General features: G+C 41.9%; 1 protein-coding gene across 2 annotated transcripts; it reads right to left on the minus strand.

Moving 5' to 3' along the window:
• Positions 1-7,630: 7,630 nt before the first annotated feature.
• On the minus strand, positions 7,631-10,658 carry sec22bb (SEC22 homolog B, vesicle trafficking protein b). 2 transcript variants are annotated; one of them, XM_030784101.1, is made up of 6 exons: positions 10,478-10,658; positions 9,792-9,803; positions 9,519-9,628; positions 9,224-9,384; positions 8,943-9,089; positions 7,631-8,587 (listed from the first exon to the last, which is right to left on the minus strand). In XM_030784101.1, exons 1-6 carry the CDS (start codon positions 10,550-10,552, stop codon positions 8,433-8,435), a joined length of 660 nt encoding a protein of 219 aa, XP_030639961.1. In that variant the 5' UTR covers positions 10,553-10,658; the 3' UTR covers positions 7,631-8,432. The 2 variants fall into 2 exon arrangements, with proteins under 2 accessions (XP_030639961.1, XP_030639960.1); XM_030784100.1 differs by lacking the exon at positions 9,792-9,803.
• Positions 10,659-13,897: the final 3,239 nt, after the last annotated feature.

Raw genomic sequence — 13,897 nt, forward strand, 5'->3', positions numbered from 1 at the left:
AACATATTCAGACTGCAAGAAGAAGTAACGTCTCTGACTGCTGTTCCATTCAGGTTTTTTGCATCATTGCATCAAAACCCTTTCATTTCAGAACTGATAAACAGAACTGATGTTAGGCTTTTTCACATCTCACTGCAGACTTGCTGATGCCTATGCACTTTAAGAACATACAGTGAGTCCGTTATTGAACTGAAGCCCCATTTTGCAATTCTCTTGTTTGAATGAGTTCTGGAAGTTTTCCACTGACTACTCAATGAAATCAATTTCTGTCAGTCTCAGCTGTGCCTCTGGTGGAAGAACAATGTTTATGGGGGTCACTTGTGTAGAACTAACAATGTGAAAGGTGAGTGTGGTTTTGAATGTGTTTGTGTGACTAGTTTTGCATGCAGACATCTAAATGTTAGATAGAAATGTCATTGCAAAAGTATATTATTTTCAGTCGTTCGGACGGACTGATTAGGTGAAGATTACATGATTAAGGATGCTTCTGAGGTCATTCTCAAGCTGTCGTCCATAGAATGTATGTGGAACCTCCTGTCAGTCATCTGCATGGAAGCAAAATCTACATGAAGACCTAATCTTATGACAGCTATTAAAAATGGGAAGTAATCATAGTACTTCTTTGAAAACCAGATGTATAACTGACTGTTTTCTTGGTTGTAACAAACCACAAATGTGGTTAAAGTCTGACTCCAGCATTTGTTTGTTCACAAAACGCATAACAATATATCATTCGAAAAGATATGCACCCTGCACACTCAGGAAAACTCATGGAATATAAAAAAAAAACAAAAAAAACGGCAAATTATGCTTCACTAAACTTTTGCTCATTTGACTTGTATTGTTGACGGTAGCATGCAAACAGGCATGTGAATGTGTCATTTTGGGATGAACGGCATGTCGAAACTGCCATGGTCGTCACGTATACAAACTGACAGCCAGCAGATTTATTCCGCTGGGTAAGGGTGTCAGGAGGCAGATAAATGGATGATATACTGGTCCTGGGTGGCAATGGAAGAGTGATTACCCTGGTATTACGTACCTACCTCCAGACCTCCTCCAGTTCATTTTAGCGTGGGAAACTTGTCAAAACAAATTGTTGCCTCGTCATTCCAGGGGAAAGTACTAAAATTTTGTGAGGACAGAGAAAGAGAGAAGGAGGGAGAGAGAGAGAGAGAGAGAGAGAAAGAGAGAGAGAGAGAGAGTGAGAGAAAGAAAGAAAGAAAGAAAGAAAGATAGAAAGAATCAGAGAAAGAAAGAAAGACACAAAGTGAGAGAGAAAGAGAATTCATATCTCAGTGTCTCAGTATCTCAAAATCATCCTTTGCCCTTGAGATTGGTTCAAAACTATGGAGGCCTTTTTATTTATTCTCTCTCACACTCTACACAGTCCACACAGTGCGTTGGATTTAGAGTTCCTGTCTTAATGCTCCTGACCTCCTATCTGCGTGTATAAGTCACAACACTCTCACATACCCAGTCGGAAGCATCACCTATCTAATGCCACTTAAAGTGAAATAGGAGAGAGGGAGACAGGAAGCAGGAGGTATATTTAGGGCAGATTATCTCCCTGTCTCTGTGACCTCCTTACACTTCCGAGGGGAAATGCTAACCAAGTTGCATAAAAAAAGTCTGAATGTACAGTATCCCCCCCCCCCCCCCCCCCCCCCCCCGGGGCCATTTAACCCTGTCCATTGATTAATTACAATAACACAATTACACTTTCACAAAAGCATATCGAAGATGCTAATGACTACTGTGTATCATATGGATTGTTTACCCCGGAAAATGTCTTATTTTTACTTTTGAACGCAACCTGGAATCTACACTTAGAGTGATTGGTTTTCAAGATACGGGGTTTGTGGTGTGTGTGTGTGTGTGTGTGTGTGTGTGTGTGCGCGCTAGTGGGGAAGGGGTCTGAGACGAGCTGCCAAAATAAGAAATGAATCAGAACAAACCCCGTTGACCCTGACTGACTGTAAAACCGCCTCCGACACACGGGAAAGACAGGAGTTTCTATCGTTGTGCATTGTGAAAATGCATGGTTTACGTTTCACCAGATAACCTTTTGTCCACAGTCGACTGACATTGTATTACAGTGACTCATCTTGATCTAATCTGCTACTCCAATTTCTCAATACATTCAGTCATGCTGGGGATACTGCTAACTTTACAGGTATGTGAGGACTGGGTCAGAGGGGACAAACAAATATGACCTGTGAGTGTGGGTATCAGTTTGAGAACATATTGAGGCCCTGTATTGGGTAGAAGCTATACCATGTGTTTCTCACTATGTGCTTCTTGCCCTCTGTGATTAGAAGCACCACATGCTATGTATACTTTTTGCCCAGATATGAAGCATATACTATGTGTGTGAGTCTACAGCAGTGCTTGTATATGAGTTTAATATGTGGATCTACTGTACGTTCAGTGACCTTTTTGGGTGGTATACCTGCCTCTGTTAGAAACATATACCCTTTAGGTACCTGTACGATGCCCACTCCACCGCTGCTACTGTGTTGGCGTCACTGTTGTGTTGCGAATGGTGTGCCAACTAAATACTATTTGGTCCACAGCTGCCCTGTGGGCACAAACTGGCCATTGATGGACGGGGTAAAGCGTGGGTGACAGACTGTGCAAGGCAACAGATGGGCTATGGCCTGGAATTCTACACTTGTATGCTGTAACTATAATATAGGTGTACCTCATAAAGTGACCCGTGAGTATAGATACACACACACACACACACACACACACACACACACACACTCACACACGTACATGTATACACGTCCCTTTTATCAGCATAAATACAATCAGTGAGTGCACAGAATTAACACTGAGAGTGTACATATAACTCCACACTCAGTGTTCATTTAAAACAAGCGAATTTGCTATTGATTCACATAAAAAAAAACCCTTTTTTAATGATTGTTGTGTTAATATAAAATGCATTAAAAAAAAACACGAAAAAACTTGCAGTGGTTTTACACACACACACACACACACACACACACACACACGCACGCACGCACACACGCACGCACGCACGTGAAAGGATTATGGCAGTGCACGTTCTCCTTGCACAAACTGCAATCTTATGTCATGTCATGGCGTGCCACAGTGGTGAGAGCTGAGGGTTAATGCTGAAGATGTGGTCACTCAGCCAGAGATGCCAGTTCCAGCTCTGGGCATCGGAGACACGGAGCAGGGGCCTTACCAGTAGACCGAGGGGCAGGGAAAGGGGGTGGGGGGTGGACTGAAGAAGGTGTGAGGTTCTTAAAACGGGGAGATGGATGTCTACTGAAAGGTGACCTGGGGGTTTGGCAGGGACAGGTGGGGTGGAATTTGCTGTTGTGTCCGCTGTCATACTGCGCGAGAGCTATTTATACAGTAGTGTGGGAAAAGCCAGGCCCCACAGGCATGAGCAGGCTCCCGGGTGCTTTATATCTTTACTCATATTTATGAGGGCTGACTGGAAGACCTAAAGCTCGGCCCCCGCAAGACTCCAAACAGCAGGCAGTCATTAATGACACGAGGTCAAGGTCTGTGCCTGTGCGTGACATTACCATGAAGGTCACGAAGGTCAAATGAAGATCAGAAAAGGGCTAGTGATGTGTGGGACACCGACATCTATAGCAGAACCCTCTCTGGTAGACCATAATGAATGTATGTGTGTGTGTGTGTGTGTGTGTGTGTGTGTGTGTGTGTGTGAGATGCTGGCCTCTGGTATAGTTTATAGCTTTCAGTTGAAATTCACTGTGACCCTTCCACATCCCACCCCAACCGAAATTTTTCACTGCCCTGTCCCTTCAGCGCAAGGGTGCACTGAGGTCAAAGTGATTGGCCATGGTCTGTGGCCTTTTACCAAGTCCACAGAGAGAGAGAGAGAGAGAGAGAGAGAGAGAGAGAGGGAGAGAGAGAGAGAGAGGGAGAGGGAGAGAGAGAGAGAGAGAGAGAGAGAGAAATGGACATGCATGCTATATTTATGTTGTATGTGTGTTTACCCATGCCATCTTTTCAGCCGCATATCCCTAATAGCACCAAAAAAAAAAAAAAAAGACTCATTTTACATGTCTTTGAGTGTGTGCTTGTGTGTGTGGGACCCTGCATGTACGCACAAGCGGGGAGAGAAAGACAAGGCGAAAGTGTAAAGTGAGTGAGCCTGGCGTTTCTCCAGCCAGGGGTTAATTGTGTCATAAATTCGCGAGCTGCTACAGGACAGGCATGACTGGTATTCACACCACTGATATCTTTCTCAGAGTCACACACAGAAGAGCAGTCATCCAGATATGACACTAATAATACACTCAGAGTGGAATCAACATCAGACTCCATAGGACTACAGTGACTTTACAGGTGAATAACAGCCCGAGATGCTTAGAAATATACCTATAGATAATACACTCTAAAGTGTTAAACAAATAAGATATTCTAGTACAGAGAGAGTAGATATCAGTATTTATGATGCTTGGTTACATCTTCGGTGTTTTTACGGTGAGATAGCAGCCATAAAATCTCACACTCTGTAAACTTTAGGTGAGAGGACGAAGCAAATAAAAAGCTAAGCAAAATAAAAGTCTGTTTATAACACATACAGCAGATGAGCAATTGATGCGATGTGCAACCCTCTATCGTTCTCATTGCACACAGCGAGGGGGGGTTGTGGGGGGGGTGGGGGTGGGGGGTAAAGTATAGGGTGCATATGTTAGGTGATGCTTCCCAGCTTGATCCAGACCTGACACGGTTCTGTGTGGGAGGAGGGTAGTTCTCAGGCCCCTGTGTGTACGTTGGGGGGTAATAACTCACCAGGTCCCCACAACTTCCTCTTTTGGCCCCCAGTTTTATGACCCCTGTCCACTGCAGTCCAGCTGCTCCTTCACTCTGTTTGGGAGAGAGAGAGAGCGTGAGAGAGGAGGAAGAGGAAGAAGAAAGGAGACAGCAGGAAAGCTGAGAGGAGAGAGGAGAAAATTTAAAAGTCAATTTGAACAATGAAATAGGATGACAGGTAATCCCTAGCTAATTCTGGCCCTTTGTCAAAAAAGTAATGTGTTTTCGCAGGTAAGCAATGTGAGTCTGTTTTTTTTTTTTTTCTCCCTTACGCTTTATGGCGTTGTATTTTATCAATCTATCTATGCCTCTCTACACTTTTAAACTGCAAAATTGCCCAAAAGAAGAACCAGAGACTCCAGTCACGCACATGGATGGTTAAGACATTTTTTTGTTTTGTTTTTTTAACATCATTGCACCCCAAGGGTATGTGGAGCTGGTATACAGTCTACAAACACCAGAGGGATTTTTTTTTAATCACATTGAGAAAAAAAAGTAATAGCTTACAAACAACGAAAGAGATACGGTCTTACATGTGACAGTTTAACAGAGCGTGTGCCGTCATTAACTAAACGCAAACAAAACAACAAGTCTTGTGTGTGGCTCATGTTAGCCTGTGTGAGGGAGTCCCGGCGTGTAGCCTGTGTCTAATCAGTTTGCGGATTGTTTAGTATGTGTGCAGTACCCCTGACCCCTGATCGCACAAAGTATTTTAATCCAATCAGCTTCGTTTTCACATGACTGTCATGCACCCTCGGCTACCATGGCAACCCACGGAGAGGAAGGAGAAAGGAGGAGAGACGGAGCTGTGCGTCATCCTGTCTGCTCAGCTCTTATCTCACTGATAATATGAATCTTCCACTTAGTTCTGGTTTGACACACTTTCAAGACTTTCCTCACTCTTAGCCTCACATCAGTAGTTTTTTTTTTACGCAAAAGAAGTAATATTTTGTCGTGTTATGTACTATCAGTGATGTACTGTCACATGTTGTTGAAGTTCTTTTTTGCACTTATCCGTCTCTCCTGTTTCTGTTACAGAGATATCCGTATCAGTCATACAAACAACTTATCTACACATCAAAAAGATAAACGTCACCTCTTCACCTCTGTTACTCTCTGTCGGAGGCACACGCTTCTGTGTGTTTTGCATGGGTATTGGGAAGGAGATCAAAGATCTGTGTGTTTTTTGCAGTCTGAGGCTCAAGACGACCCAATCAAGATACATACGTTACACTTTGTGTTAATACTCGTCCTTGAATTTTTTTTTTTTTCACTCCAAATTAATCACAATGTGAGATATGTGGCATACACAAATGTGAAAGTCTAGGTTTGAAAGATTAAAAAAGAATAAAGTGACTAATTGTTACCAGAAGCTGGAGAGGATTTTGAGCTTGTTGACATACGGTAGACTCCTCTCCGTGGGTGAGAGTCCTGTACTGAGAGACTCCCTTAGACTCTGCACTGACAGGTAAACAGAGAAATGACACATTTGTGGTGAGACAAGGAAGAAACAAAATAACACTGTATATGGAGGTGTCTGAGGTTATAAACAACAAATCTCTCTCTTTTTTTTTCTTTCTTTCTTTTTTAATTTTTCCTGCTGTGACACACAGCAACTGTCTTGTGCGGCAGTGTAAGCCCAAAGTGGGTTACAGTCTTTATCATTGCTTTTAACAGGTCAGCTGCTACTTCCCTTGAGGGAAGAGGAGTGAAACTAAGAGGTGAAAAGTTGAGTCTGTGCCCTGTGGTTAGCTATGCACGCTACCTCTGCCGCTTCTCATTTTCTGCTATGCCCACTTCCTGTGTGCGTTCTGTTAAATTAAGGTGAAGTTCCACAGAACCTCTCTGTAAATGGCCACAAAACTGACAGCGTGTTCGTTACAACACCAGACCCTATGTCTGAAACCATCTCCTTTTTTATTATTCGACACTAGGCGTAGTACGGACGGAACAACTCGATCCTTTTTCCCAATTTCGGCCTTGTTCAAAGTATCGCTTGTATAGAGCGCCATCTGCTGGTTGTCTGTCTGACCGTTTATTTATTTCAGTTACGTGTCTTACTCTCAACGAATAATAGACGACAGTTCCCAGAAATACCAAGTCTGTCTTGCAAAGTTTACACAGAGGTCCTCTCTAACATGGCCTATAACATATCATTGAATAGTTTGAGTTTTTTTTTTTTTTTCTGGAGAAACCCAGATTACATAAAAGACTCACGAGTCAGCAACCTTGACCATACAGGCCATGCGTTTCTAAAGAATATTTACTTAGTATGAATTACATACACAACAGATGGTTATTGGCTTCTTGTCATTGTAACATTTCACAGCAGACTTCAGCTTAAGTATGTTAAAAATATTCAGAGCACTTGAACATCAAAATTCTTTTGGTTGCAGCTGTAATTTGAGCTAGGACTGGACATTATGGTTACAAAGGTTGGAAGAGCAACATTGCAACATTCTTTAAAAATGTGAAATTCTTTGAAGCTTTAATATGCAGGGCGGTTACTGTCATGCTACAATCAACCATTTGGACATTTAATGAACCCCACACCTAATAGCAATCCCACCTCCAGTTCTCTGGTCATTCCAGTAACGTAAACCACATAAGTCAGTTCTCATTAATAATCCTGACCGTAACTATGAATGGAGAATTCAGTTATGTGTCCCACATTCATGAAACGTGTACAGTTACCCATTAAGCAAGTTAAAAATTTAAGAATTTTATATTTATAAGAGTAAAGCATGTAATATCTGTATTGGCTATAAAGTATAACATAGAGGGAACAAAAACACACATCTGAGTGTCAATCTGTTTATTTTCACCAGAGGTAACATATGCTGATAGATGTCTCTTCAGGTATCATGGAAAACTGGTTACCATATAAGCCTTTGATTGAGATTTTGTATTTTATGCATGGAGTAAATTTATCAAGACTTAAACTTAAACAGCTGCAAGCTCCTCAATTAAAATGTGTAGATGTGCTAATGAGTACAATACGACAGTTAGTCAACATAGCGCACTGAGATTAAAAAAAAAAAGAAAAAAAGTTGACTGGCGTTTTAGATCACGGTAATGAAATAATCTGCACCAGACAAAGTCATCAAAAACAGGGCTGAAATTCAATCTGGAATATCCTCTGCAACAGATTGCTGAAATTTTCATTTGTACAGTATACAAGATGACACAGACATGGGGAAAGATTTCATTGGACGAGTTTTTCATACAGACATACAGAGGAAATATCTTTTTTTTTTTTTTTTCTGTCTTCCTCTCCAATTCACACAGCGCATACACGCGCACACATGCACACGCCTCCACACTCACGCACACAGCTCACTTCAAGCAAGCACAAACTTACTGCTGTATCCCTAATAAAACTGTTAACATCAATAATTACATTACAAATCTATTGGTTAACGGGAAAGAAATGGGGTAATGTGGTACTTCAACAGTCTTTCAGGAAAGGGCTTTCATACTGTATAGGATATGAGCTTGTTGTTGTCTCTTGTAAGGTGATGGTATTTTGTTTTCGTCTGTTTGTTTGTTTTCCTTCAGTCAGGTCCTCTAAAAGCCCGTTTCCCCAATTTCATTCTTCCCCCTCAGAGCCACCAAAAGCGTACGTAGACGATGAGCATTATGAAGAAAACACCGCCGGCTGCTAGCTTGGCATAAGTAGAACGAGTGTTTAGATACTTTGCATCACTCCTGTACTTCTTTGATAAACTGGACAGGTTGCTGGCCTTTGAATCCAAAGCTGTTGGAAACGAAAGTGAGAGAAAAGAAATCAAAAATAAGAACATAAACCAAAGCGAAACAAAATGAGGAACACATTATATATGGTTTAGTGAATGTTGATATGCTGGTATATGGTATATACTAATGTATATTCATTACTCTAGAAATAACTGTATTTTTTCTGTTGTTTAGAAAGTAGCTGCATTAAGATCTATTTGTGCATTTCTAGCATGATTACGACAGAACGATTCACTTTGAGGGCTCTTTTTTTTATCTTGCTGAAGAGTTCATCTGAGTGGATTAGCATTTTGACAAGGCTGATGAACCATTTCGGGGGTGGTGTGCGAAGGGGAACGTCTAAAACAAGAGTTTACCTGATAAGGCTTCTCCTCTCTGAAGAACCTCCTCTATATTGGCTACCATGATCCTCTGCACATCCTGAAGCTCAGTGTTAATGCTGCCCAGGTTTCGGCGAGCGCGGCTGTCAATGTACGACTTCTTCGTTTTCTGGATGTATGTATCTGGTTCAGAAGACAAAAAGAAGCACCGCACAGTTCGATTTCAGAACATTAAATTACATGGGCACGCAAACTAAACTGATACCCCCAGATACAGGTGATAATTTGGGTCAGGTCGAGTGTAAAGTCTCTCTCACCAAACTCGATGAAGGAGTAAGGACGAGAAACGGTGGGGACCTTCTTTCCGTGCTGTTCGTGAAATTCGGCTTGGAGATCTTCTAAATAGGCAAAGGCAAGCTTTTTTGGAAACCCTGCTTCACACAGCACCAGGTAGCACACTCCCTTTTCTATGACGTAACTTAGGAGAAGACACAGAGGGACCAGTCAGAATCTCTCACACCAAGACAGAGCATCTCATAACGTCATGACTTATTCATATGTGTGTTGTACTGGGAATATGATTTTGAAGTCAGTGCAACTGTTCATACTCACTGGAAAGCCATGGACCCTGCTTCCAGAGTACAGCGGGTTGGACTCTGTTCATTGAGTTTCCGGAACAACTGTTTGGCCTGGCTCTGGTACTGTTGTAGATCTCGACCCATCTGAACACAAGAAAGAAAGAGAGAAAGAAGGAAAGAAAGTGTTATACAAAGTATATATCCACTCAAATGTGAAGAATTTAAGAGTTTTGCTTCGTTTTCTAACATAGGTAGAGATCTCTAAAGAGAGTCTGAGTGCCATCGACAAAGCTGAGAATGGACAAACCTTCTCACTTCCCTTCATGACAGCATTAAAAAAAACATGATAAATATGTTAGACTTCATCCACAGAGAGTCACACTCAATAGACAGTAGACTATAATCCACATCCAAACTGTATGTAGCGCAGCTTGAATGACTCATCAGCATCAGCCGATTTATCCTCAAATAGCATTTAGTTCAGCACACAGTACACTTAGGTACCTTTGCTTCATTTGGCACCTCCTATGGGAGACTGGGGGAATTCGGTCAACAATTACGCCATTTAACACAGAATGACAGTGCTGGGTAGAGGATAACGTTAAAACATCTCAAATGAACACGCAAGTTCTTCAAGGAGTTTTACGTTCAGAGTATCAAAGTGCGGTGGTTTGAGTCTAAATACTTAACCTTTTACAAGGCTACCTCGCATTCTTATCAATTATAGAAAATGCTGATATAAATTACCCGACTAATGCCTCTGCTGATGAAAAACCACTGACAACGTCAGTGATGCTGTATAGAAAATTACGTTCGACTATTCATAATCTATTTGCATTAAAGAACTAGAGACCGTAATTTTAAAACAATGACAATTCACACGACACGCTTTGGCTATCTGCTAAACAGAGTACTAAACCCAGTAACGTGGCTAATGTACATAGCCGACAAGCTAATTTCAGGTGGCTGAAAGTAATGAAAGAGAAGTAAAACCTGTTCGTCCTCCTGCATTGACGCGGCTAGGGGTAGGCCGTCTGCCAGTCGTGCAATCATGGTAAGCAACACCATTTTGACGTGAATCCTCTCTAGTTCACTTACTACACTAACACACTATGGGGTTAGCAAAGTACAAAATGTAAGTGGGGATAGATTACAGTTTGACAACACTCCCCCGGACGCGCTGAGCTGGCCGGAAATACGCGAGCAATTTTGGGAACTATATTTTTGTACCCCAGAATGCAGTTCCGGCAGAAACCGTGCCGTATCTATCGTTCCGCATCGTGATTGAAACCATCCAAAACTTCTCAAATAATCATTTAAAAGTTATATTCACTAGTTCATATATATTCATAACATAACTGACCACACCTAAAGAATGTTCATTTAATTAATTTCTCCTTCGTATTAATGTCTGCCCCCCCTCCCCCGTGCGTGCGTGCGTGCGTGCGTGTGTGTGTGTGTGTGTGTGTGTGTGTGTGTAAAAGAAACAGACAGAGGGCGTGCATGGTACAGACATTTTACGTTTGATTCAAGTGTTATCCAAAACAACACTGTGTTAGTGACATTCTTGCCACACTGCGAGCTGCGAGTAAAAATGGCAGTAATACCTACGACCCAAGAACACTGATGGGAGGTGCCAAAGTCCAAAATCCTACGACATAGGATAATCTCTCGTCTCAGTGACAAGAATTTCAAGAATTTGGGAAGTTTACAGCAATGATTGGGCACTAGAATCCTTAGCTTTCTAAGGCCCTGGAAATATTGTACTATTTTCACTTTCAATTCATTTATTAATAATTCAAACCAAATCCCAGAAATTCAAACCAATTGCAGAATTTCAAAAAACAAAGTAACAGAAAAAACATTTACATTTATACAGTTATTATGTATATGTATTATAATTATTTTTCAGAGACATATTTTGAACATCTCCACTTCTAGCTCATAATGTTGAATTCCTTGTTGAATCTCCTCATCAGCATTTTCAAACAATGAAAGTTTTGTATCTCGATGAGTAATTAATCGCAACAATAATGCCATGAGTTATAATAATAATAATAATAATAATAATAATAATAATAATTATTATTATTAATTAATTAATTAATTAATTAATTAATTAATTAAGACAGTAAAAAATGTTGGATTTCTGTTTCTTTTTTGGTGAGACCAGCTCAGTCTAACTCAGACCAGCTCTTGTCTTCACCTTCAAGTGATTTCCTCTCAATCTACACCCAACCCTGTCTCATCCTGCACACACAGGTACTGATTACAGCAGGATCCTGGATGTCCATCACCTCTACCGAGAAGCTTGACCCGACGGCCAGGAGGGCAAGTAGGTGGCTCTAGCGGACAGTCTTCAAAGAGACAGGTGCAAATAGTTGGCACTAGGGGGCAGCATTTTCCTGGAAACGTGTACTGCTCACTCAGGAAGGAGTCTTTTGGACACGAAGGCACTGGAGTCTCAGGACAAGTGACGTTAATACAGCTTTCCCTGTCTGAGACATAAAGGTCAAATTAAGGACAGGGGAGAGAAAACATCCAAATCATTTTCATCACTAATACTGAGATATTTTACAAGCTGCTTGATCAGATTACAATGTGAGATATGGGTATTTATCATATTTTTTGGCAGGATTTTGTTCCAGTGTTTCAGAGTGGACGAGCATTCTCACCTAGCATCTCCTGACACGTGTTTTCAGAGAGCAGTGATGAAGTAGAGTTACATCTCCTCTCTCGACACAAACACTGTCCTCCCTGCACCTCACAGCCCCATTCGGTGCACGCCTCTTCTTCCTCATCTTCGTAAATCTCCTCTCTCATATCGAGCCAGTATTCTTCATCGCCTGTCATCGAAAAGTTTCAGCTATTATATGAATCTGATTCAAGTAAGAGAAAGTTGTAACTTGACGTTGGCAAAAATGGGGTTGTGTGTGTTGTGTGTGCGTCTCTGAGTGTAGCTCACCTCTCATTGATTTTAGACAGTCCTCCAGACTGGAATAGGAGAAGGCAGAGTGACAGGTCTGAAGACTGTAACAGTCACAGGCTCCAGCTCGTACATTACAACCCCATAGCCAGGGACACAGGGGGTCCTCCAAAGGGTTTGAACGCTGCGTTTTAGGTAACACTTGGAGAGGAGGAGTGAAAGAGAGAGAGAGAGAGACAGACAGACAGACAGAGAGAGAGAGACAGAGGGAAAGGAAGACAAGCAGAGGGAAAGTGAGATTCACAGACAGACAGAGAGAGAGAGACAGACAGAGTGGGACAGATGGAGAAGCAGGCAGACAGAGAGGCACAGAGAAAGAGAGAGAGAGACTGAAACTCTCCTGTGCATATTTGAGGGAGCAGTGTCAACACAGTATTGGATTGGTCTGTGTATCTACAGAATATAAGTGTTTCATTCTTGATTTTTATTAGTATTCATGATCAGAACGAATTGTGCATTCAGACAAACATTAACTATCACCTTCTCATCCGAGCGCTGCAGGACTCACCTTTACATACGCCAGTCTGTGGTGGCCTCGCTGACAGGAGACCAGTGAACAAGGCACACGTGAGGTCTCTGTCACAGTACCCGTAGCTCCAGTTTGGGCCCCCACACACTTGACCCTTCTGACGAGCACAGTGAGGGCAACAGCCGCACGGATCTGTCACATGACTGCCTGGACAAACCTTCCTTGCCCGCGGACACTGCACACCCGAGCAGGGGATACAGCCCGGGGCAAGAGCTGCATGGAGTAAAAATAAAATCACGAAAAAATGTATCGCACATAACAGTTTATTAGATTATGTATGGTTTAGATTACATATGACGTTTGGACTGTAAAGAAACCAGAGATGCTAATGGTTATCATCTATGTTTGTGTTAGAATTTATGGCACTCCATTTGATTATTAATTAGGTAAATGATTAAATTTGAAATGTCTTGTAAACCATTGCTTGGAGAGCCACAAAACAATGAAAAGAGAAATAACATAGGAAGATTTTTTTTTTTTTTACTTACTACTGCATATTCCAGAGCTGGGTCCACGGCCAGTCGTGTCAGAGGTCAGCACAGCCACACAGGTCAGGTTTGTGTCACACTGACCCTGTACTGCTCCTCCACAAGCCTGACCCTTCTGTAGTTTGATTTGGGTTTTCTCCTGGGGCAGATAATAAGAACCAACCTCTAAAGCCAAAAGCAAGAGCAAATTTAAAATCATGGTTCTCCTGTCACTCAACTTTGCTGCTCCTAATGTCGACGCGCAGAGAATTTGAACTGAATTCAGAGACTTGTCCCTTTTTTTTCTTTTAATGTTCCTACCTCCAGGCCTTGCGGTCAAATTCCTGACCAACCAACTAAAAACCTCAGCCAAAACACATTCCCTTTTTTCCTTTCCTGTGTTGCCTTCTGGCTTTCTCTGTCCATCTGCT

This window comes from Chanos chanos, chromosome 9 (genome assembly GCF_902362185.1).
Source record: "Chanos chanos chromosome 9, fChaCha1.1, whole genome shotgun sequence".
NCBI lineage: Eukaryota > Metazoa > Chordata > Actinopteri > Gonorynchiformes > Chanidae > Chanos > Chanos chanos.

Bases quoted from the DNA above. Each gene is read 5' to 3' on its own strand.
- sec22bb (XM_030784101.1), bottom strand. From the start codon at position 10,552: ATGGTGTTGCTTACCATGATTGCACGACTGGCAGACGGCCTACCCCTA. The intron at 9,385-9,518 runs GTGAGTATGAAC...TCTTCTCCTAAG, and splicing joins GCAGGGTCCATGGCTTTCCA to TTACGTCATAGAAAAGGGAG. The intron at 8,588-8,942 runs GTAAACTCTTGT...CGTTTCCAACAG, and splicing joins GAGAGGAGAAGCCTTATCAG to CTTTGGATTCAAAGGCCAGC.